The 25,211-nt window shown below is 37.9% G+C and overlaps 4 protein-coding genes across 4 annotated transcripts in view; 2 read left to right on the forward strand and 2 right to left on the reverse strand.

Moving 5' to 3' along the window:
- Positions 1-7,291, reverse strand: part of LOC124636667 (protein purity of essence) — a 61,173-nt gene extending 53,882 nt beyond the window's left edge. Inside the window, exons 1-12 of the mRNA XM_047172832.1 lie at positions 7,139-7,291; positions 6,622-6,719; positions 5,532-5,668; positions 5,091-5,211; positions 4,559-4,830; positions 4,089-4,252; positions 3,570-3,705; positions 3,188-3,310; positions 2,729-2,871; positions 2,071-2,272; positions 1,513-1,672; positions 1,116-1,285 (exon numbers count right to left, since the gene is read on the reverse strand). Of these exons, the coding sequence (XP_047028788.1) occupies positions 1,116-1,285; positions 1,513-1,672; positions 2,071-2,272; positions 2,729-2,871; positions 3,188-3,310; positions 3,570-3,705; positions 4,089-4,252; positions 4,559-4,830; positions 5,091-5,211; positions 5,532-5,668; positions 6,622-6,719; positions 7,139-7,260 (1,848 nt within the window). The 5' untranslated portion in view covers positions 7,261-7,291. The remainder of the gene's footprint in view (positions 1-1,115; positions 1,286-1,512; positions 1,673-2,070; positions 2,273-2,728; positions 2,872-3,187; positions 3,311-3,569; positions 3,706-4,088; positions 4,253-4,558; positions 4,831-5,090; positions 5,212-5,531; positions 5,669-6,621; positions 6,720-7,138) is intronic.
- Positions 7,292-11,165: 3,874 nt separating this feature from the next.
- LOC124641398 (U4/U6.U5 tri-snRNP-associated protein 2) lies at positions 11,166-15,464 on the forward strand. Its single transcript, XM_047179474.1, has 10 exons — positions 11,166-11,357; positions 11,427-11,575; positions 11,778-11,892; positions 12,842-13,017; positions 13,365-13,590; positions 13,814-13,937; positions 14,263-14,422; positions 14,717-14,907; positions 15,099-15,251; positions 15,334-15,464. The coding sequence occupies exons 1-10, from the start codon at positions 11,291-11,293 to the stop codon at positions 15,428-15,430; spliced, it is 1,458 nt and encodes a 485-aa protein (XP_047035430.1). The 5' UTR covers positions 11,166-11,290; the 3' UTR covers positions 15,431-15,464.
- Positions 15,461-18,074, reverse strand: LOC124641407 (thioredoxin-like protein 1). The gene is made up of 6 exons (XM_047179482.1): positions 17,891-18,074; positions 17,659-17,815; positions 17,346-17,456; positions 16,764-16,913; positions 16,175-16,308; positions 15,461-16,091 (listed from the first exon to the last, which is right to left on the reverse strand). Exons 1-6 carry the CDS (start codon positions 17,986-17,988, stop codon positions 15,881-15,883), a joined length of 861 nt encoding a protein of 286 aa, XP_047035438.1. The 5' UTR covers positions 17,989-18,074; the 3' UTR covers positions 15,461-15,880.
- A 2,385-nt stretch (positions 18,075-20,459) lies between these two features.
- LOC124642553 (UPF0764 protein C16orf89 homolog) lies at positions 20,460-24,340 on the forward strand. The gene is made up of 6 exons (XM_047180985.1): positions 20,460-20,731; positions 21,275-21,448; positions 22,092-22,274; positions 22,784-22,916; positions 23,372-23,532; positions 23,988-24,340. Exons 1-6 carry the CDS (start codon positions 20,509-20,511, stop codon positions 24,257-24,259), a joined length of 1,146 nt encoding a protein of 381 aa, XP_047036941.1. The 5' UTR covers positions 20,460-20,508; the 3' UTR covers positions 24,260-24,340.
- Positions 24,341-25,211: the final 871 nt, after the last annotated feature.

Below are 25,211 nucleotides of genomic sequence, written 5' to 3' on the forward strand. Positions count from 1 at the left end.
TACTTTAATTGAAATTATATTATTGGCCATAAAAAGCACTCTTGATGCTATATCCCCTTTCCCTCTAAATCTTGTTTTTGTGATTACATATACCTACCTACTGGCTGAGGCATCCATAGTGGATTATAAATATTCCAATGACATTTAAAAAACAACTCATCACTTTATCTCTGTCACACGTGAATTGTGTAACGTTGTACTTTCCTAGCTCTAAGAATAGGTTAGAAATTAAAAAAAAATACAAATAATTACAATAGATTTATTCTAAAATTAATAAAACACCTAAAGTAAACTAAAATAAATGAAATAAAAAATTATAATATATTAAAATTAACATAATTCATATACGGAACCCAATATTAATTATTTACACAAAGGTCCTCGTAACTATTGCGCCTACGCATCTCTAAACGGGTGAACTGGTTTCGCCGCGCGCGACGGTGGTGCCTCGAGTGCATTCGGGGCCGAGACGCAGGAGACGACCAAATTGCATCAGACGTGACGGCTGTGTCACACGTTTTTTTACTTGACCTTCAGTATTGCGTACCTGTCTAATTTCTACTTATTTGTGCTAGACAAATTATAATCGGAAATCCCGTTGGGGATTTATTTCTACGTTGGATTTTCTACGTTCGAGTTTTTACATTCTACTTTAAACCCTCGCTACGCAACGTTCTACCTGGCGGCGAGTGAAAGACCAGACCTGATCCTGTCTGGAACTACCTGGGTCCTGCTGGAGACCTGGAAGTGCAACCTGGGAAGGAGCTGGGCCGTCGTCGGAGCTACACCACGGTTCAGGCCAGTGTTCCCAGTGTACCTTCTACCTCGAGATCTATTCGTGGTTAGGGCAACAGAAGTTGGCTTAAATAAAGTCTCAATTTCTACCAAATTGTGTACTTTATTTGGACCCCTACCTACCTACCTACCTGTCGGCCAGCCTGACTACCAGCCAACCAACGGCCGCAATTGTTACGACTTAAAAACTTTTAAATAAGACTTAAAATTAAGTAACGTTTGAGTTGTTTGAGGTAAGCCTACATATCATATACAGCTCTTCATATAACACTCAGCGAAAAGGTTTGCTGAATGTACACTATTTATCAACAAATACTCACAGAATAAGGCTCAGCTTTATCCGGCACGATAGCCTGATGCGGGCGCTGCGGTGCATCCGCGTTATCATTATTGTCGTTGTTGCCCGATGCACGAACCAACCCGCTGTTGTCCGTAGCATCAGGTGCCACGAGCGTCGACTCGAACCACAAGCCGAAGAGAGGTTCGCTGTCTACTGGACAAAGGTATCATGTTATTTGTTGTGAAAATATATGGAAAGTGGTATAGTTGTTCTATGAGAGTCAAAGTCAACACTGGACAAAGGTGTATGTGTTATTTCATGTGGAAATATAATATTATGTAAGGTTGCTGTATGACGATTGCACTACAAGATTGCTGTTGTCTGTAGCATCAGCTACCGCGAACCGTAACTGAAGCTGTGGAGTGGAGGTACAGTACCATCATCAGTCTCCGAGTCCTCGGAGCACAGTATCATGTCCTGGAAGTAGACGGTGGAGTCGGAGCGGTCGGGGTCGGCGTCCTGGTGCTGCTTCTGTACTACCGCGCGCTTCAAGTTCGTCGCCTTACGGTAGCACACTACGCCTAACGCCACTAGAAGCTGTGGAGTGATTACAGAATTAATATAGGTGGAAATTGGGTCAAACATGCATTTTTTGAAAATTCCCTTATATACTTATTTATAAGGGAATTTTCAAAAAATGCTATTGAGAAATTGATCTGACATTGTTATGTACACCATACATTTTCTAGGTTCTCTTCATAATAGAATATGTGAAACCATTAGGGCAACACAATACAGGACAAAGAAGGTATATATAAGTAGAATAGGCGGTCTTTCCACAAGAAAACAATTTCTTTCTGACAACCTGTACATGATCAGTTTGAAACTACATATGAAAACAAAAGCAATTTTCGTGGCATATTTTTCCAGCTATAACTAATGACAAAAACAACTAGATTAGTTCTAAATAACATTTTATATCATTGAACATTTACCTGATGCAAAGGCGCAGCAGAAGCGAGCCTCAATTCCCTCTGATGCGCAGTATGTTGCGCTAGTATGTGCAGCGGCGCGGGAGTCGTGACCACTGCCTCGCCACAACTCAGCGCTTCTAGGCGGGCGTCGGATAGTAGCGCGCCCACCCAGGCGAGGCAGCGACCGCCTAGCGCTACCCATACTACGCCTAGACCTTGTTGCCTATGGAAAAGATAATAATACTGCAGTTTTGTTTGATATTTTATGTAAAAGGTGCGTAATAAATTACAACTTTGGAGATGACGATAACCTCACTATATATTTATATATTATTTATATCCATCCATATACATAATTTCAAGTCTTAAAGAAAACAGCAAAAACACTCAAAAATAAGAAGCGGCAAAGGGTTCGCGTTTTGGGGGCTGTCTTTTGTAAATTTTGACGATCAAACAGTGCTGTTTAGCAGCCAAGTTTGAAGAAAATTATTTTCAGTTTGAGATGATTGGCATATGGAAACTAGTAGAGGACGTTAACTTTACAATCCATATTTTTACCTACTTCCATATCAGGTGAATACAAGTTTATTGTTTAAGGTTTTGGTAGTTCCATTTGTCACGTCAACCTTATGTATAAGTCACACTTCTAACTTTAAGAAAACATAAACACCATACTCACATCTTAGTAAGATTGTAAGGCCTAGAAGGCGTTTTAGCGGGGCTCTTGCCGGGCGTGGTAGAAGGACAGGGGGCTCCTGCCAGCGCGTGATGCAGCCCGCACAGCAGCACCCAACCGCCGATCATTAGGTGGTTTTGATATACCTGGTAAATATTTTTTATTAGAGTGTGAACTAATTTTTAATTATAAAATAATCTGGCCGTGGGTCACAGTCAATAAAAGTCGCAGAAATGTTATAAGAGTCCGGTTTAAGCGATGCTGTATGTAGACGGTTATGTATGTACAAAGTTGACTGCTCTTTTTTACACGCTGAGTTATGATGATAGTATATGATAGAGAAATTTATTCGCTTAATTTTTCTGGCAGAAATTATGAAGATTAAACAGAACTTCGAGAAGAAAAAACCAGTTTATACCACTATCAGTTCGTTGTACAATGTTCTATGTAATATATACTTACATAACCACCAGCGCGTGTAGACTGTTTGAATGTCTCGCCAACAGTGTTGTAGAGGCTCAGTGCACTCTCCACCAGGGTGGCCGTCTGCTGCTCATACTCCTCGTCTTTCGGGTGGAGCGATGCCTAAGAAAAAATTTAAAATGATAATAATATAATTATAAGAAGAAGTTATTTCATCGAGTGGTTATCAACTTTATGGCAGTAGTCTGTTTGAAGTGGAGATTTTCGATCAAATTGTTATATCGTCTTGAAAAACTGTAAACATAGGAATGGCACACATAGCATACACTGATGAGTCCTTTCACATTTATATAGTACTTACATACAAGTACATTAATAAATGTATCACAACTGATTGAGATTTTAATAAAACGGTCAATACCTGCGCAGTGGCACACAGCAGGCCAGCGATGCTAACGTCACTGAGCGTCATGATGCGTTCAGGCGTGAACGGCTCCAGGCACGGCAGAGATAAAGCCAGGCGGCAGACGTGCACCTCGTTCACCAGGAAATGAAGACTGGAACAATAGTTTACACTGAATTATGTGTGTTTATTTAATGCGTATATATTACACATGGTATGACCCACAAAATGTAACCGCATATTTGATTATCACAGCTATTTATCCCTTTTAAAATACTGAAAAAAAAAAACTTCAAAATGTTTTAAATGGTAATGTATGTGATGATGATGATGGCATTCCGGCCGATTTTTGGCCACGGTGGTTGTTCTCATATTAGAAGATCAGTCAGTGGCGCAGGACATATTACAGGGTGCACAAGCATTTGTACTAGTAAGGAAAAAGTATTAAAATTTAAGAGACTGGTTCTAAAGTTATTTACTTACAGAAGAAGTCAAAGAATAACGCAAGATACAAGAGAAATAATAATGACTACTTACAGTGAGGCATCAGAGTTAAACTGTGGTGCAACGGCAGTCTCCTTAGCCGTCTGCCAGCGGTTGAGGTACCGCTGCAGACAGGGTAACGAGGAGCAGACCTTCAGCACCACGGAGCCAGCTCTCAGCTCCATTAGTAATGATGAGCAGGTTGATGCCACCCACTTCTGTAGGATGAAATTTTTTTTGTGAGAGGCAGTTTATTTGTGAACAGTTGTAGGCCTTTTTGTATTTATAACTGACTTCAAAAAAGAGGAGGCTTTCAATTTGTCAGAATCCTTTGTTGATTTAAATAAATTCCAAAATATGTGAGATTTGTTTGTGTAAATGGAGGCGAATGGTATCAACACGGCAGAGGCCGGTAGTGGCCGTCAGCACACATATAGTATCAGTTGAAAACACGACTGTACAAAACACTACTTCACAGTATCATTCATGTAACTAAACGAATACACAGTATCATCAAAACGAACCTTCATATCAATAGAAGCCTGTTGCGAAGCATTCCCATCTTTAGCGCTCTCCAAACTATCCTTACTCCCGGGCGACAGGACAGCCGTGGCCGGGGCAGCCTGAGATGACGTCATAGAAGCCACCGGGTTCCTCAGCGGCGCCGTCAGTTGTTCTAACAGTGCGTCAGAACGCCGCTGGGCGTTAGACGGCGGCTGCTTCTCAGTGGGCGTGGTTTGAGAAGCTAGTGACGTAATCGAGCTGGGTATGACTGATGATTTTGTTGTTTGGGACTCTGGGGATTGCATAAAAATAACGAAAAAGAAACATGAGTAACCCCTATGTGTCAAGTAATATGAGCAAATTGTGCCAAGTAATAAATGCTACCCTTGTTCTGGAATTAAACTTGGCAACTGTTATTGCAGCTTGCTACTTAAGATTTATTTAAACTATGACATAACAGTTTTAAGTGACAGATTTACTGAATAGTTATTTTCTTAAAATAAAGTTTAACATATACGATCTCTGATAGATCTATGTAAATACAATACATACCAGGCACAGAAACATGTGCAGGTAGTTTCGCATTTTTCAGTAGTGATGTCAGAATCACTAGGTCAGATTGGGGGTAACCCCCGCCGTCGATTCCGCATAGCCCCACAATGGGCAACAGTAGCTGTGAAAAAAAACATTGTTAAATAAACTTTGAAGATTAGAAACAATAGAAGCTTGGTCTGAATAATGTAACATCAATTTCTTAAAATTATTTTATAATATACAGCACTGTATATAAACTTCACATTGTAGTTACAATGTGTGCATATAATACATTTTATTACATGCCTTGTCGCTTAAACCTTTTCTGGACCTCTGCAAATCTAAAATAAGCCAAATCGGTCCAGCCATTCTTAAATCATATAAGTTTTTGTTTGTCTGAACTTACTTTAATACATAAGAAAAAGAAAGTATTATATGTGTGTTACAATTAAAACTAACCTGCTTAACAGACACATTGGGAGCAGCGGTTGTGTTGGTATCATCGCAGCTCAATCCGGCTTCGGAGAGCTTCTTCAGTATTTGTCGGAGAATCACTCTGAATGCATCTCTGGCTGTACTCAGTTGATCATTTGGTACTAAAACATCATTATGTATGTTTTTAACAAGTTTTAGTGAGAGGTATATAGAGGATAGTTTTTAAGATAAGAACACCTTGGCATTTCCCTAACTATGATGGGGTTGGCTTCCAGTCAGACCATATGCGAAGAAAGAGCGACTGCCCATTTAACCTGAGACTGGCAGACTTATTGGCTTCTACCCATAACGACTGCAGAAGGTGTTCAATGACAGTTTATTGTCCAAAACATAGGCACTAGTGTCCCAGATATACAAAGTTAGAATTATCATTATATGAAATTACCACTTATTTATTTTTTGAAGGGTTGATGCTTAGGGAATCCATTATGCACCAACTATCTCAATTTTAATTATTCATATAATTTTGTAAAAATATACTAACAGACTAAACAAGGACATGTAATTCATTCACATTAATAGGTAGTGCAGATTTGCAATAAGCTTACATGTGATAAAAGTTATATATCAGTAAGCAGGCATAAACAGGTTCGGTGACTCAACCACTTAGTTTCAAGTTCTATTGAAAATCTTTAACATACCTATGTAAAATCTCAAGATAAAGAAACAACACAATCATTAAGAGTAATGTACATTTGGAAACCTTAAAAGTTTGCTTCTATTCAAGTCTAGGCTTCTATGTCATGGTAGGGTCAGAAAGGAGCCAAGTTTTATTGTGTATTCCAGATTGCTTAATGTTGTGAAATTCAGTTATAAATTGAGATAAATATATACTAAAACTCTTTTTCATACTATTTGTAAGATAGTAAGAATTATTTCTAATGTGAACCATGAACTTCTTTTATAAATACTTTTTTTTTTCATGGTAGGGTCAGTGGATTGTCTTAGGGGCAGATTTAAGTGTACATTGTTGTGACTTCTATTGTAATTTTTCTCATTTAAATTAATTTATCTACTTACATCTAAATAAATAAGGATATACTACAATACTTACAGTTATTAGCATTCATGCTAATAAAATGTGCAGAGAGGCATGCAAAGCATGTGTAGAACAAGTCATAGATGTCTTCATGGTTCTGGAATTCACTTTCACTGGAAGCAAGGAAATTCAAACTTTCAGCATAAAGGAACTGAACCAGTCGCAAAGACATGGTATAAACCTTGGTTTTACTAAGTCAAATGTCGAATTCAAGAAACAATGGCGTCATGTACATAGAATACAATGAAGGTAGGAGTAAAATTTATAAAATAAATAAGTTTTCATTGTGTGGGGTATTTAGAAATTATTGTTATTGGCTGCCCCCAATAACTTCTGTGCATAGATAATGTGTCAGTCACATTCTGAAGACATCAAAGTAACGATCACGTCTAAACATTTCAGTTCAACGACCTAGTTTTTGATCTAAAAATCAAGAAAAGTTTATAAATAAATAGCTAACAAAAATGATTAATCAGGTGAGCAATCAAAATAAGATTTGTTATAACAGTTAAAGTACATTGATGAGGCAAACCTTTTGATGATGGCTTGGATGATTTCGACGGCATCGTTTTTGTCGAAAAACGGGCCGTAAAGAGCTGTTAATATTGGTTTAACAGTTGTAGACCATTCAATATTTCCTCCTGATGCGGCCATTTTCGGGAAGAAAATGACGATTGAGGATTCGATTTTTATGATGACAAATAATTTTTGTCAGTGTCAGACAATCTGTCAGAATCTTCCAATAGTTTCTATTCAGCTTTCAAGCTTTGTCTATGGTATGAATTCTACGCATTCTAAGGGTGCATCTACACGGTGCAATGTGTTATTTTACAATCTTTAAGATATTTTCTCTCATAGTTTTGAATAATAATTTGGATTGTATTTGCGGGACCTGGAAAATACAAAAAACCAACGAACGTTCCCATTTTATCCAGTGTTATTTATTTTGCAAACCGCAACAACCCATTTCTGCTCTAATCCCGCTAAAATATGTAAATAACGTTTCATACGAAAAACGTCAAAACATTGCTAGTACATACGTTTCATGTACAAAACAAGATTGGAGCATTCAATAACTTAGTGATACCATCATAGACTGGCCGGCTAGGCTGGGCTAGGCCTGCCCCGAAATGAAGCCGGCGCGCGGCGCGGCGGCGCGGCCCCTGACAGCGCCACCGAGACGCCGCCCGTCACTGGCCGTCACTTTGACTTTTGATTTTGTTTACTTGTGTTTTTTATAATTATTTATTGTAGTGTTTATAGTAGTGTTTTAAGTGTAAATAAATAAAACTAACAGATGCACGACGACAATGATGTGGTAGAAAGTGAAGGTCAATCTTCGGTATCACTGGATGCCGTGAAGAGATGTCCCCTGTGCCCCCAGGCACGCTTTTTTAAAGGTAAGCGGGGTTTGAGCGTACACATTGGGAAGGTCCATAAATCCCAGTGCACAGGGCCTACCAATGTGACCGCGCCAAACCCAACTCTTATCACAACTACACCAACTCTCGATCCTTTTTGGCAAAAGCTATCGAAATTCAAAAATTCTGTCCCAGTATTAAAGCGGGTTCCCCGTGGAGCCAGGCCTCTGGTTGCTCAACACTTGGCAGGTTGTGTTCGCCTGGCTGCACGAGAGAACTCGCAACGTGCCTGGGAGGAATTGCTCACCTTCCCCTATAGAATTCTGCATGTTCAGAAAAGTTTGGCAAACAAAAAGTCACTAACAAAACAAATTAAAGACAATTGTACAACTTTAGGCCATACAGATTTCGATACTAAATTATCGACTCAAAGATGCTCAAATATTTCACGCCTAGTGGAATCAAAGTTGAATGAAGGTGACATTCGGGGGGCTGCTAGAATTCTCTTCAGCAGTGATGTGGTGGCGCCGTGTTCTCCAGAGACACTCTCCGCTCTGGAGAGTAAACACCCTGCCCCTGCCGATGACCTCTCTTTTCCCGAACCTCCTGATCCGGACACAGATATCCTCACAGTTACAGGTCGACACCTGGTCACAGCCATAGGCTCCTTCAGATGCGGCTCTGCAGGCGGCCTCGACGGCTTGAGTCCGCAACATCTAAAGGATCTCACCTGCCCAAGCGCCGGGGAAGCAGGTGAGTCGCTCTTGAAGGAGCTTACGGCCCTGACCAACCTTATGCTCTCCGGCAAGGTGGACGAAACCGTCATCGACGTTTTGTACGGAGCCAATCTATGTGCTCTGCGCAAAAGGGATGGCGGTATTCGTCCAATTGCCGTGGGGACTACTTACCGTCGTATGGTAGCCAAAATCTGCTCTAAATTTTGTAGTGAGGAAGTTTCGGACAAATTTCAGCCCCTGCAGCTAGGTTACGGCTCGAATGGGGGCTGCGAGGCTGCCGTACACGCCCTGTCGACCTATCTAAATCATGGGAAAGGAGATGTCATCCTGAAGGTTGACATCAAGAACGCCTTCAACTCGGTGAATAGGGACACCTTGCTGGCAGAAGTCAAAAAAGAAATACCCAAAATTTACAGTTTTCTTTGGCAATGCTATAGATACCCAACAAAATTATTATATCGGAACAACCTATTAGAATCCGCTGTTGGCTGTCAACAAGGTGATCCACTCGGGCCTGTGATTTTTAGTTTGGCGATTAACCCAATTATTCGGCAGCTAAATTCTGAATTTAACGTGTGGTATCTCGACGACGGGACCCTGGGAGGCAACAGAGATACTGTTCTTAATGACTTAGTTTTCCTAAAAGATAAATTCCACGACATTGGCCTCGACCTCAACCTTTCTAAATGTGAACTTTTTATACCCGACTCGACTGACAGACAGACTATCCTTCAAAATTTCCTCTCAATAGCTCCTGAAATTAAACCGATAGACCAAAGTTCTCTTTGCCTCCTTGGATCGCCTATACTGGAAGATTCATTTTCGGATTTTATTGAGAAGAAAATTCAAAATTTTAATAATGTTTCGGAAAGGCTACTCAAAATTAATATGCATGCAGCCATCACCATCATACGGTACTGCTGTTTTGGACCAAAATTTACCTATAACTTGCGTGCTTCCCATTTATGGAAGCACACCAGCCTTTTGGACAAAATCGACGAAATTATACGACATACACTATCATCCATTTTAAATGTGGCCTTGGACGACAGAGCTTGGTCTCAAGCGACTCTTCCCATCCGTATGGGAGGACTTGGCGTCCGTAAAATTTCCAGTGTAAGTTTACCAGCCTTTATTTCCTCGGTCCATGGCACTGAGAAATTGATCAGGAAAATATTACCCACCACACTGGCCAATTTTGAGGTGCCAAGCCTGACTGAGGCTTTAAATGCTTGGAAAGTCGCATGCCCGAACACCGACTTACCCGCCAACCTGTCCTCCCAGAGACAGTGGGATGAGCCGCTCTGCAGAGTAATACGGAAAAGTTTAATCGATACGTCAATTACTTCTGCAGAGCGAGCGCGCCTACTGGCTGTGGGTGAATGGGAGTCGGGTCTATGGCTTCTTGCACTTCCGTCCTCAAACACAGGCACCATGTTTGATGACACCACCTTCAGACTCGTCGTTTGCCTCCGACTAGGTGCTCCATGCTGCTCTCCTCATCGCTGCCACTGCGGGGAAGCTGTCAACAGCCTCGGTCACCACGGCCTGTCGTGCAGCCGGAGTGCCGGCCGCATACCACGACATGCCAACATAAACGACGTGATCCGTCGCGCTCTTGTTGCCGTCGGCGTGCCAGCCGTACTCGAACCAAATGGCTTGGCACGCGACGATGGCAAGAGACCAGACGGCATGTCGCTATTTCCGTGGAAGGTGGGTAGGACTTTAGTGTGGGACGCGACATGCGTCGACACTCTTGCGCCATCTCACCTTCCCGGAACTGCATGTTGTGCTGGCTCCGCCGCTGCACAAGCAGAGAACCTCAAGCGGCGCAAATATAGTAACCTTATAGGCAATTACATGTTTGAGCCGTTTGGGGTTGAAACTCTGGGGCCGTGGGGTCCGAGGGCGCACCTTCTTGCCAGGGATATTTCCCAGCGCCTGGTTGACACTTCCCGGGACCCAAAGGCTGGCTTTTATTTCGCACAGAGGTTGAGCATTGCCATCCAACGTGGCAATGCTGCCAGTCTTTTGGGTACATTACCCAGTGACAGCGATGAGGAGCAATTTTTTGATGCACTGTATTAGTTTTAAGTTGTATATATATATATAAGTTTATTTTATTTTATTTTCAATTAATGTAAATATGTATATTGTGAATAATTAGTTATTAAACTCCTACGGTGCAAGTAATTTGGGCATGTTGAAGCACATGCGCGGGTTACGTGCTTTGCAAAAACGTGCAGGTCCAGGGATTCGCTCATGTGCCATAGCAAAATACCCACCTGCGATTCAATTACTTGGTTACTTCAGGGTTTGGATTAACGTCCTAGTCGTAGCTGTTGCTTATAGGACGATTCAGCTTCTTCAAAATAGAATTTAGAAAGATGAAGCTCTAGAAATACTTCGGATATGATCAAATATAGTCGCACCACTATTTTTGTCTATGATTGATTTCTGTCTGTCAATCTGAATTTGTTGTCAACGTTGTCAAACAAGAAACGAAAATAATCAGTAATTTAATTACTTAGTCCCTTGAAAAAGCATTCCCGGTACGCAGTATTAATTTTAAATATTCTTGCTACAATGGCTGAAGAACAAGTAAATGCTAAAAAGCGTAAGATCTCTGAGGAAAATGGCACGGAATCATCCGGTAAATAATCATAACCTATGACTGCAATGCAATTACAAACAGGCCCTAAATAAGAAATATTTTTTCCAGAACCATCGTCTAAAACAATACATATACAGTGTCCGTATTTGGATACAATCAACAGACATGTCCTGGATTTCGATTTCGAGAAGTTATGCTCGGTTTCACTAACGAGAATCAATGTTTATGCTTGTCTCGTCTGCGGTAAATACTTCCAGGTAAATAGAATTTTAATAGTACTCATCACACCGATCCTACTTATTATTGTAGAATACAGAAGCCAGAAAGCCTGACAACTAGTCTAATCGCGGTTTATTGGTTTGCCCAAGTAACTGGGTTGAGAAGTTAAAGTAAACAGTCATGAAACCCTGTAAAATGCTAGTTCTCATCTGTTTAAGCTCTGCTTGTATTTGTTTCCAGGGCAGGGGCACTAACACCCATGCATACACACATTCAGTGGCTGACGGCCACCATGTGTTTCTCAACTTGCATACATTGAAGTTTTACTGCCTACCTGATAACTATGAAGTTATTGGTAAGTTTTATTATTAAATGTGTTTTTGAAGATACTCTGTATGATAGAAGTTGCTTATAACTTACTAGCTGTTATCCTGCGGCTACACATGCCCCCTGGGAACTACTGCCCATACTAGGGTAAAATACACAGGAAGAGTGTATCTTTCCAACAGTGAGAGACTTTAAAATTGGTCCAATTGTTTTTGAGTTTATCCATTACAAACAAAAAAAAAAAAAATCCTCTGTATTATATTAGTACAGATTTAATTATACCCCTTCTTAAACTATATTGCTTAGTCAAAAGTTTAAATACCCTTACACTTAATGATTCTAAGGCTCAAGTTTAACAAACATAATCATCAGCTTACTTAAAGCAACTGTTTACTATGAAATTCATGAATATGCATAGATTTTCAAAGTAAACAGATTTTGAGAGAAATATAGAAAGTATATTTTTTTTAATTTTTTTTTATTTTTTTTTTGTTAATTCTCATTTATTTATATAGGTACATATAATTTGGTTTGTCAGATATGCCTAGAGACTTTGTTGTAATATTGTATTTATTGTTGTTGATTTATTTTAATATTCAATATTATTTTAGATTTTTTTAAATTGTAATTCCACATTATGATAATAGTCATAATAATATTTGCATGCCGGTTAAACGGCGAGACATGTGAAACACATACCTACTGTAACATCTTGTAATACCATACCATGTTTCTAGCAAATAAAATTTCTGATTTCAGATTTTCTGATTTCTGATTTTGAGACAAAAAGATCTTTATCAATGAAATTAGGCCCGCACAATCTCTCTTTCTTGCTATGTATCCACATGGTGGTGGGGTCCACTTTCCAAATTTTTCTTTTCCACTATGACATTTGCCTCGCCTGCACTATATAAATGATATTCATTTCGCTAATAGGTAGAAAACAAACTTATAATGTCTTTATTATAAAATTTCAGATTCATCTCTGAATGACATCAAGTACGTGCTGAACCCGATCTTCACGCCGGAGCAGATCACCCAGCTGGACTTCAACACCAAGATGTCCAGAGCCATAGACAGCACTATGTACATGCCGGGCATTGTGGGCTTGAATAATATTAAGGCTAATGATTATTGCAATGTTATATTGCAGGTAAACCATTTAATTTGTTATATAAAGTATAATTAGTAGATTTTCCAAAAATAGTAGTGTCACTTGCCTGTTCTAGGAAAAATATTTCATTCAACAATAATTGTCAAAAATAGACTAGAAGGAACAAAACAATTAGACCAATACTTTTTTTTCTTAATATTAGGAAATATTTAGTGTTAATTCTGCAAGACTTAGTTTAAAGTCATGGATTTCTGCAAAGTACTGTCTGAATCCATAAATTAACTTATGTTTTTATTTATAAATTGCACAATGCCACACACTTGCTTATAATTGGATATATCAACCATCTCCTCTTGTATCAGTCAAATACACCTATTTATTTCTAGTGCCTTTCACAAGTTCGACCTCTTCGCAACTATTTCCTCCGCGAAGAAAACTACGCGAACGTGAAGCGACCCCCAGGCGACTCCTCATTCCTACTGGTACAAAGATTTGGCGAGCTGCTGCGAAAGTTATGGAACCCGCGCGCTTTCAAGGCCCATGTGTCACCCCATGAGATGTTGCAGGCTGTTGTACTGTGGTCTAAGAAGAGGTTCCAGTTTATAAAGCAGAGTGAGTTATTTAGAAAAATATTTTTGGACATATTAACGTGAAAGTCAAATCATTTATATTTCGTAAAAAGCACTTATGAAAGTCAATTACTTAAGTAGGTAGATATGCTTATTGTTTGATAAGTATGATAATCCAGCAAGATAATTCACATATGCGAATAAAGGTTATTTCAATAAGTTTCAATAATTCAGTAAGCTTATTTCCAATATGTTTTGTTTTTCAGGTGATCCAATTGATTTCATGTCATGGTTTCTAAATTCATTACACATGGCTCTCAATGGAACTAAGAAACCTAACAGTTCTATAATATACAAGTCTTTCCTTGGCCATATGAGGATATACACCAGGTAAATACATTATCTAATAAACTATATAGAATTCATAAAACAAAACATGAGGCTAACTACATTTTTTAACTCTGAAGATACTAATTAAACCATTCACAACTTAAACATGCTCTCAAAACTCAAACTCATTAATTCATACTTGACTTGGCTTCAATATAGCACAGTTTGAACGTGAAAAATTTGAAAAGACAGCCCCCAAAATGTCTCCCTCCTAGGTTGTTTTTGATGGGAAGAAGAATTGGCGCACCAAATTCACCAGCAACACATCTGTCTGTACTCTCACAATGTCATTTAACTTATCAGTAAATCTTTTACATTTCATCAGAAAGTTACCACCAGCCGATGCGGACGACGCTGCGAAGGTGGACCTAAACAGTGAGGAGTACAGCGAGATGATAACCGAGTCTCCCTTCCTGTATCTGACGTGTGATCTGCCTCCAACGCCGCTGTTCACTGACGAGTTTAGAGAAAATATTATTCCACAGGTAAATAGGTTTTGTTTTTGCTTATATTTTAAGCTGAAGAGATTTTTTTAATGTGCTTATCTTGGAAGCTAATAATTTGATTTGATAAATTCTTTCAAGACACAATCAAAGAATGCTATACTTAGGCTATATATTTTTATTGGATTGTGCGAAGTAATTCTCTGAAAATGAGAGAAAAAGCTAGTGTTACTGTCACTAAATTATTTCTTGAAAGAAGGAAATTCGTTGCTTACAATCAATCAACTGCCTTTTGTTTTGTGCTGGTACTTAAGTAATGCTTTGTTCTTATTTTAGGTGAACTTGTATCAACTACTTTCTAAATTCAACGGACAAACATCAAAAGAGTACAAAACCTACAAAGAGAATTTCTTGAAAAGATTTGAGATCACTCAGTTGCCGCCTTACTTGATATTGTATATCAAGAGGTTCACGAAAAACACATTCTTTGTGGAGAAGAATCCTACAGTTGTTAACTTCCCAGTCAAGTGAGTTATTATGTACCTATTTATCTTATCATTTACGTGTTTTAAATGAATATCTATTTATGTAATCATATTTTCGCTGCATCGGTTAGACTGGAAGCCGACCTCAACATAGTTGGGAAAAGGCTAGGCAGCACTTACAAAGGTAACTGTCCTGTTTTATATTTTCATTGCTATATTGTTATTGTTTGCAGAAACGTTGACTTCGGCGACATTTTAACGCCAGAAGTGAAAGCGAAACACAATGGCAAGACTATTTACGAGTTAGTCGGCAACATTGTTCACGACGGAACTCCTGAGAAGGGGACCTACAGGGCTCACGTGCTACATAAACCTACTCAGCAATGGTGAGTGATACGATATCCTAGCAAGGTCCATTATTAGGTAAAGGGATTCTGTAGTTTGGACTTACTAAAATGTTTGTTCTAGGTATGAAATGCAAGATCTTCATGTGACCAGTATATTACCTCAAATGATAACCCTTACAGAAGCATACATTCAGATATATGAACTAAAGCAGGACTGAGTTTAGTTAAGTCAATAAAACTAAGTTAAGTACACTTGTGTATGTTTATTTATTGAATATACAAATTCCTGATAATTCTGAATCCCCATTTAACAAACTGTGGCCCTGGAATGACCTTTACACTTAAAAACAATAATTAATTATGAGTGTTACACCATATTTTATAAATATGTGGCGAGAATATATAATAATAATATATTAGAAAATTCACATCTACTATTTGACACAGTTTGAGAAATGAATCCCGTCATTTCATAGAAAATAGTTCAGATTTGTTTCATTTCATTGATGATAATGTGATATGAGTTTGATGAATAAATGCGATGTTTTATTACGTACATAGTTGCCAATATACTCTAATGAAGGAACAATGGTTCCTGCACCAAGCCACTTGAATTAGAATTTACTGAACACAGTAACACTGAACTATCTTCCATAAAGAGAATTATGCTAGTGGCTTTCTCCCTTTTTCCCCGCTACCCGCTTGAACTCTCCCATGTTAGTGGTAGAAATGGGTGATCCATAGAAGGCCAGGTGATCAATTTGCGTGACTTCCCCACCAGACTGGTTGTCTTTGATAAATAGTTGAATGTTCTGAACACTTTGGAATTTCACAAACTTCAGTGGTACAGGGTTGCCTTCAAGGTCACTTGGTGTAAATCTGAAAGGAATGGGAAGGCATTGTTAATGAATTTCTTGTTCCCCTTTGTGTAAAATGCTATAAGGAAAGTTTTGGTGACTTACTCAACATCCTGCACGGACATGTTGCCAGCAGCCTGGTCGAAGTCAAGTGTTCTTGGCTGGTTGATGAATATTTTGACATTCTTGGGCCCCTTGTCACCGGGAGCTTTGATTTTTAATGAGTGTAGCTTCACCAGCTGAAAAATAGAATTTTAATGTAATTTTTGTGATTACCTGTTAAGAAACTTTTGCATCATGAACAGTGAACATGAACTACAGCTATTGTAAGAAAATCTATACTAATATTATAAAGCTGAAGAGTTTGTTTGTTTGTTTGAACACAAAAACGCAAATCTCAGGAACTACTGGTCCTTATATATAATTTCTTTCAGTGTTAGATAGCCCATTTATCGAGGAAGGCTATAGGCTACTTTTTATCCCGGTACGGGAAGTATTTCCCACGGGATGCGGGTGAAACCGCTGGCAGAAGCTAGTGAAGGTATGTAATTTTAAATTCATTTATTAGCATTTACACTTTAGTGATCCTACAATTTGAGAAATAACTACAAAGTTCAGATCATACTGATAAAATTAAAAATAAATCACCAGATTATTCCATTCCAAACAGTAAAATTGCTCTTTTCCTATTTACCTGGTTGAAACTAATATTGATGATGAGCTGCTCATCGCAGTCGCTAGCAAGGTACCCTCCCGCGCTGGTGAGGCAGTGAGCCATGGGGTGGTTGTCGGCTTCATTCAGGCATTCACACTCACTCTTAGTTATGAATGTTGCCAGGTCCATCTGCAAATTAATAGTTTATTTATACAAGGTAATGTGTTATGGCCTCCTTTATAGAACTTCATAAATGTTTCTTCTATGAATGCACTTCCACAGCTATTCAGTGTAGTGAATCATTTGAATAATTTATTGGATAGTTAATTGACGTTATTGAACATAAATTGATTTTACAGATTGATGACCCTATCTGAATTTGTTTGATAACAATATTGTACAAAGGAAGTGCATGAAGTTATAGACTAGCACTAGATATGCTATATATTTTCCAAAATCCGATTATGTCTGCAATAGAATATCTTCTGGATTATTTTATTGGAAGTAGAACAATGTTTGTATTCGCCCATTTATATAAAGTTCCTGTCTTTCTTTAAAGATTGAATACAGCAGATTCAAAAGTTTACACCTTTATGATTTATATAGTGGTAGTACACTTACATGACCAGCAACGGTGTTGTCCTCATCTCCAGCTTCATCAGTACCATAATATTGTCTAACTTTAGTCTCAAGTGATGCAGGGTCAGCGCCCTGTAGCTGGTCAATCCTGGTCTGAAATGACACTATTCTAATAAGAATATAGTATGTAAACATGAAATTAAAAGGTACAGGTCAATAATTTTACTGAGTCATTACTATGAGTAATAACATTATGTTAATGTGTTTAATAGGAATATTATGTATACTAAAGGTAAGTAGATTCGAACGAAGATTTTTCGGTTCGGTAGTCTATAAGGTACATAGGGCCACGTACTCGGTTTCTGTAGAAAATGAATGTCGGCATCGCACTGATGCCTTGCGCGCTGGCCGTCTCCGCGCACCGCCCCACGTCCACCTTCAGGAACACAGCCCTGGGGAACTTCGCCGGCAGCTGCTCGAAGAACGGCGCGATCCGTTGGCATGGCGGACACCTACACAAACATAATCAATTATTTACCTACTGCAACGATGACTTGAATTTTTGAACCGAATCAGGTTATACTTACCAAGTCGCTGTGAAGTCCACTACGACGAGTTTGGTGCCAGCATTGGCCATTTCCGTTTGGAAATGTGCTTCGCTTTCAATAACAGTAGCTAAACCCATGGTTTTCTCTTAAATATTGCAATTTAAAACAAGAGTCCACAATGACAACAGTCGGGAATGATACTTCAAAATGGTTGTTTGACAGACAGTTCTCCAGTGTTGCCATTGCCAAGTAGTTTCTGTTGCGTTCAATTTTAAGAAAATAATTCAGCTCACCAGCCAAAACAAAGTAGAAATCGATTTTTAAAATTCGTCAATTAGAATGTCTTAATATAATGAAAATACAATTTTTTTGTTTGCTTGTTTGTTTGTACTCTAAAGGCCCCGAAACTACTGAACCGATTACCTACAAATCTCACTTTTGGCAAGCTACACTGTTTCTGAGCTAGCGATGGTGATAGCAGTATCCATAGCAGTAGATAGCGATTGCGATAGCTGAAATGATATGAATAAAAGTAATTAGTTTTTTTTGGGCCACCGTAAGCAGGCATTACGATGGGGTTTTGTGATATTCAATTCCTAGTAGGCGTGAAAAGGAGTTAAAAACTAGTATGAACCTATTGCTTCATTTAGGTACCTATCGTTATTATATTAAAAATCCCTGCAATGCAATACTCAATGAAATTGAAATGTACGAAGGTATTTAATTATTTTATTTAAAGGTAAACAAAAACTATTAAACGACAAAATCTGAAAAAAAAAAATAGATTATTCAAATTCAATCTCAGTACCTATAAGTCTTTTCCTCTTGAGAATAAATAATTCATTCATTCTTTTCCCCGTAATGATTATTTATAGCGGGATTGGTTGTGTATTATTCAAACGATTTGGAAAGGTAAACACCCGCAGCGCAGCTTATTCACAGCTTATCCCAACAATAATTTACGGAGAGCCGCAATACATTTTAATATAGGACAGTTTATTTTTTGAAGTGACTCTCTTGGGATATTTTTTTTTCTTTAAGCGCCTGATGTTTTTTTCGCTTGTGTTGTGTTGACGCAATTAGTTGCAATTTGTTTAATTTAAAAGCGATTTAAGATTTTTCAAGTTATGATTGTCAACAGCTTACCTTTATTTGGTAGGTGTAGGTACCATATACCTACCTAGCTACCTAATTATATAGATAGGTACTAAGAAATGTTTTGAATTCTGATGAGCGATTTACCTACTTATTTATAGAATCTCTCTATTATTGGCTTGTTTATAGATGTTTTAGTTGAATGAACATCAACATCATAATGCTTTTATCATTTTACTGCAAATTTTGTTTATTTTTTATTGTATAGTAACCTGTATAGGTAGTCGTGGTGGCCTAGTGGGCAAAGAACCAACTCCTCAAGTATGAGGGTGCGGGTTCGATTCCAGGAGATTCAGGCAAGTACCAATGCAACTTTTCTAAGTTTGTATGTACTTTCTAAGTCCAAGTATATCTTAGACACCAATGACTGTGTTTCGGATGGCACGTTAAACTGTAATGGCTGCCACTGAACACCCTTGGCAGTCGTTACGGGTAGTCAGAAGCCGGTAAGTCGGACACAATTCTAACCAAGGGGGTTGCCCGGGTAACTGGGTTGAGGAGGTCAGGTAGGGCAGTCGCTCCTTGTAAAGCACTGGTACTCAGCTACATCAGGTTAGACTGGAAGCCGACCCCAACATAGTTGGGAAAAAGGCTCCGAGGATGATAAATTTTTTTTATTATTAATTTAAATTTTATTAAATATGACGCCAAATAAGTTAGGTGTTGGTTCCGATGCCCTTGTAGCGCCCGTACTACTTTAAAGTATGTACACTACTACTTAATTTATTAATTCCTCTTCAATTGTTTATGAATATTTTATCAATATGAAATAATAAGGTACTGTGCCTTCATTACATACGCTACGAACATTGTGACTCACTGTACATGTCTTGTTGCGGGTGGAACAAATTGAAAACTCAAAGTAAATGTATCGAAGCTTTTTTTTAATCAGTGTTTACAATGGGTACCTAATTGATGAAAATGTAAGTACCTTACTACATAATGGAACTATGTGAAAATATCTCAAATACGAGTGTTCACTCACTTGTTCACCTTTAGTAGGTGCATCCAAACCAAAGAAAAATAAATAATAAGAATATTAAAATTTTATGTTAACTCACGTACTTAGTAAGTACTCACTAGAGTTTAGCTACCGATATCGTATCTGTGCTGAGTTAAAGTTATAGAAAAAGAAAAACCTGATTATTATCACAGAAAAATAAATTTGGATCTTTGTCTAAAAACTTTAGGTAGGTATTACTTTTCTGTTAAAATTGAAAGGCTCTTAATTTTTAGGCATATGAAAATTAAGAGCTTTCCAATTTTAACACGCAGACAAGCAGAGGTTGTCGTGATAAAGAAAAATTGAAAATACGTGGGCTTTGTAAGCAAGTAAATTGTGTGGGATCAGTTCGAGGAAAAATGTGGTCCATTTTCTCTCATCCTTATCAACAGATAAAAACAATAGTACTGGAGAAAATACGGCCAGTTCTCATTTGAGTTTGAACGTCGCACGTCTTCGCGAAATGATCAATCCGTTATAAGAATCAAAATCAATTACCATGATCCGTGTATCTACTGTGATTATATTTGTAGTTTTAACAACAATTGTTTCTTCGTCAAAAGTTAATTCCACAGATAAACGAAGAGAAATAATAGCGAATTTACCTAAGCTGGAGGATTTAGAGACATATTTGTCGGGGTTGGAAAAAGCGATTGAGTTTTGTTTACAACATAAACTTTATGTGGACTTGAATTTGGAGTTTGGGTTGTTTCTAATGGACGGTAAGCCAGGCAGTATCTACTACACTGTTTTAGTATTTTCTTTTGATTTCTAATATTTAAAGCTAACTAATCGAGTCCTAATTTTACGATCTAGCTATTTAACGCGATTGCGTCTGATAAACTGAAACAAAAAAAAAATACTTCATCATTAGCCTAGTTTATCAACCTGATGGAATTAAGCCCCCCGTATTACAGTTATGTATACCTACTGAAACAGTCTTTTATAGCAGAATTGATTTAACGAAAATCGTAATTTAGTAGGTATGTAAGTGCATTTTATACGTAAACGCTATCTGTCTTGAAATGAAACCAATCAAGTTTTTACGTAGCTTATAAAATCAATCTGTCTTGGGAAGAAATATGATTTACTTGAGCACCGAGGTTCTTTGTTTACATACACAATATTGTCAAGTAGTCATATAAAAAATAAATTGATGATACAACTTAAGTTTTAAGTTGATACTACCTACTTAAAATATATTTATTCTAAGCGTTAATTTTGACTAAAACTATGTTATTTATGTGTGTGTGTGTATTTTTCAGTGAACTTAAAAGATATTTTATTGAAGAAACGGGCCCATATACCAGCAAAGTATCGCTTTCGTTTAGAACAGCTGCTAATAAAGACAGAAGTACTGTCTGAGTATTTTCATTTCATGGTCAAAAAATTGAAAAAAGACAAAACGAAATATCCTCAGCACGCTCAGGATATAAAAAGTAAGAAAATACAGTATTTCTTTCCCGCGATATCACTCGAGTCTTTTGTGTACTTCTTTGTCCACCCGGTTATTTTTAATTGCCTTGCTCGATAAATGGTTGTTGTAGAATTATTGAATCAATGGGTTCTGTGATTAGCATATTGAATAATACAAACAAGCTCTTCAGCTTTATATTACTAGTACAAATCAGGGATTTATTGATTATCCGCCTATTGTATTTGTATTTGTTTTTGTATCGGTCCATATTGTTTAGTTAATAATAGGTACTGTATAATCCAGCCTGCTTTTCTTACCTATCGTCTACCTGTAGTTTTAACAGATAGTGGGTAAAAATTTAACTTACTGTGGATAACTGGGTTCAGTTTCCAGGATAGTTTTAATGTGCCAAAACTGTTATAAGATTTTACCTGACCTATGTACAGCCGCCTGCCTATACTACGGAAATAAGAATTCTTGGAAAAAATAAGTTACGCCTAAACACGTTTAACGTCAACAATGTTAGGTACATTAAGTAGGCAACTAGGTATTTTGTTATAGCATTGCTACACCTTTATCACCCTAACGTTTTCAATAAACAATAAAAGTTATTTATGTGGCTACCTATTTTTATGAACACGTCATCATTCCCTTACATTTTTCAGTAACTGAGATGTTTTGGAACAAGACCACGTGGTCTGTACCTTCAGTACCGTTCAATATAGAACTGTTGAAACAAACGAAGATCTACACTGCCGAGCAGTTGGAGAAAATATACGGCAAATGGGATACTTATGTCGCTAATATCAATGACTTTGAAAAATATACGCCTACCCCAATGGAATCAGGTAAACTATATTATTCGCCTGTTTTCTAAAGAAAACTTTTTACAAAAAAAGATAGGCACTAAACGTTATCATCGTTATTGACTGGGAGTGGCTTTGGACAATGGACCTAACACTTGTTTTATAATAGGAGGAATTCCTATTATTCAAAAAGTTAATAATAGGAGGAATTTCTATCATATAAAAAGTATTTGGTTCCTGCTTCTTTAGGAATTGCATAAAATTGAAATGTATAACCACTTTCTTACAAAAAATGTATCAATGGCCTAGTGGTTAAAACACCATCCTCTTGAGTACAAGTGGGCGGGTTCGATTCTTATAAAACATGGACACCACAAAAGTAATTAAAGAATGCATGTAAAGGAAAATATGTGGAATTTAAAGTCTGAAATCGTCAATCCACCAGCAAGCGTGGTGAATAATGTTCATCCCTTCTCTAAAGGAGAAGAGGCATGTGCCCAGCAATGGGACAGGAAGAAGGCTGATGATGATGATAACATGTGTTGCTTCAGATGGTTGCTTAGAAAACATAGCTCGCGTTCCTGCACATCGTTCAAGAAGAATTATGCCGAGTTGCTTAACCCACCCCCGGTGCAAAGTCACTTTGACGAAAGGCAGCGACTTCGGCTATGGTTTGTCACATAGGTTTGTCACCTTGTAAATTATCTTAAAAATGAATTTTGAAAAGCCAATTTCTGCTTCAGTTTATGCCTTGTCTAAAAAAATGTCAAATTATGACGTTGACATATGGTTCATTTTGCAGCCAAAATTTTATTAGACAACTGTAAAACAGGGTTTAAAGTTTTTGTAGTAAGACCATTAGGTTTCTACTCAAAACATTACCTACGTATGTACGTCTTTTAAAAATTATCTGTAGTCGATTATTATTCACAAATAACAGTTTGGTGCTTACGATAGTGCTGGCGAGCGCCGTCGCGCGTCATTTTTAACCGTTTTCCCAAAAAGGGAAGGGGTTCTCAATTCGTCCGAAGCCTTTTGGTGTTCGGTTAAATTTAATTAATTCTACTGTCAAAACTATCAATCTGTTTACAACCAACTAATGTGAGTGCTGTCATATTTACCCAGCGAGTCCTTTTCAGAATTTTGTTTATGGCGGCCGCTCGTTTTTCCCGAAGGTGTACGGTATTTTCCGAAGAAGAGGACAAGCAAATAATGGATAAATTCTGTATGAGGTCTTTCAATGAAGCTCAGTACATTGCATCTAACAGCTTTCTAGTGCCAGATCTCATGCTTGAACAGAGTAAGTGTATTATTTAGTTCAGTTATTCTGTAGTTTTGCTTGGGACTTACTGATGTAGTTTTTTTCTGTAAAAATCAAAGTGCCGTCAGGTCGTGAGCCTCGTAGATGCTTGGAAATAAAAGTTCGTCCAGAATCGGTGAAACATTCGGTGGTGGTGAATCGGTGAAAATACAGATAGGTGTATAGAATACACACCTATTTTTCTTACCAAATGAGACTAAACTTATAACAAATACCTACACTATATAGCTATTATTGTGGGGTTTAATCGACAAAATGACATCTGCTAATAATCTTTTTTAAATATCAAGTTCAAAGTTTTTTGAGTTTATTTTCTGCGAAACAGTTAAGTAGAAAGGAAAGCCGCTTAGACAAAATTCTAGATCCAACATTTGTCGAATTACTGATTTAATTAAGCAAAGATCTAACTGCTCCTTTAATCTTATTTATTTCAGTAGCCCTCTGCGGCCTGTTTGGGCACGTTCAATTTTTCCACAACAGATGGTTAAAAAGCCTCATGCAATTCCAAACGGCAGTAGGATGTTACTCGGAGAAGATTGGAGAAGATTCTTTCCAATCAACTGATGTTAAAGAAGATGAAAAGGAGGAGTGGACTATTGCAAATAGTAATCCTGTCATGAATGGACAATGCAACCCGCATCTTACCGCAGTGGCTGCCGCGTCACTCAGTCAAGCCGTCAGATATATTTTAGAAACATACTTTTGAATGAAACGAAGTACTTTCATTGTGATCTCAGGATATAGCCGGCTAAATTCATTTTTTTTCAGTTTATAAACGCTTAACAAATATTTGTCTTGTCATTTCAGTCTCAATCATGTCGTAGAGAATGTTTATTCAGGTCTAGGTACTATTTTCTAAACCTTTATAAGTTGCTTTTGTCCTATCTATATGACCACACTTATTAACCCTGTCATGATTTTGCTTCTTCTTACCGAGTCAGTGGCAAATAAAAATTCGAAACATTGAAACTGTGATTTGGAAACTAGGAACTTGACACTAAGATACTGGCAACTGATTAAAAACCGCTGGCAATAATATTTTATTCTGATGAAGTTTTCAAACTTGTTTGTTGCTCTCATAACAGTCATCGACTTCCTCGCTACTTAAGGTCCCTTCTCGAAAGTGACAAGTGCAGTCGACCTCCAATTCACAGGTCTGCAAGTACCTAGGTATGTGCTCCGAGAGCCAATGTCACCCACACGTTGACTACCATGAACACTCGCTCTTCCGGCTGCAGGAAGTGGTATAATGAGATCTATTTATTAATTTGAATAGGAGAACTAGTTCATTAATGTGACCGAGTGTAGGTCAGTGTGGCGGTTTTATGTCTATTTCTGTTCAGAAGGTAAAATGTGTTGGATTTTAAAAAGATCATTATATCTAATTCTGCTTACCTAATATACAGGAAATAAAGTTCTGTGGCAATGGGCATAAATGACGATACCCGTTTCAAAGATCTCTCATTATGTATTGAAAAAAAAAACAGCTTCTAAATAGATTTACGACCAATGAAACCAACAAAGCCAACTTGCAAAATAAATGAACTATATACCTATTGTCATTACGCATGATATAGCTATAACAATTTGAATTTTCCGCGTTATCACCTGAAACCACGCGACAGGCTTTTTGAAGCGCGTAGAAAAATCGAGCGAAA

This window comes from Helicoverpa zea, chromosome 2 (genome assembly GCF_022581195.2).
Source record: "Helicoverpa zea isolate HzStark_Cry1AcR chromosome 2, ilHelZeax1.1, whole genome shotgun sequence".
NCBI classification, from domain to species: domain Eukaryota; kingdom Metazoa; phylum Arthropoda; class Insecta; order Lepidoptera; family Noctuidae; genus Helicoverpa; species Helicoverpa zea.

Coding starts and splice junctions, on each gene's coding strand:
- LOC124641398 (XM_047179474.1), top strand. CDS start 11,291: ATGGCTGAAGAACAAGTAAATGCTAAAAAGCGTAAGATCTCTGAGGAA. Junction 11,358..11,426: donor AAATGGCACGGAATCATCCG/GTAAATAATCAT, acceptor TATTTTTTCCAG/AACCATCGTCTAAAACAATA. Junction 13,938..14,262: donor CATATGAGGATATACACCAG/GTAAATACATTA, acceptor ACATTTCATCAG/AAAGTTACCACCAGCCGATG.
- LOC124641407 (XM_047179482.1), bottom strand. CDS start 17,988: ATGGGTTTAGCTACTGTTATTGAAAGCGAAGCACATTTCCAAACGGAA. Junction 17,816..17,890: donor GTGGACTTCACAGCGACTTG/GTAAGTATAACC, acceptor ATGTTTGTGTAG/GTGTCCGCCATGCCAACGGA. Junction 16,309..16,763: donor TCAATATTAGTTTCAACCAG/GTAAATAGGAAA, acceptor TCTATTTTTCAG/CTGGTGAAGCTACACTCATT.
- LOC124642553 (XM_047180985.1), top strand. CDS start 20,509: ATGATCCGTGTATCTACTGTGATTATATTTGTAGTTTTAACAACAATT. Junction 22,275..22,783: donor GCCTACCCCAATGGAATCAG/GTAAACTATATT, acceptor GTGTTGCTTCAG/ATGGTTGCTTAGAAAACATA. Junction 22,917..23,371: donor GGCTATGGTTTGTCACATAG/GTTTGTCACCTT, acceptor AGTCCTTTTCAG/AATTTTGTTTATGGCGGCCG.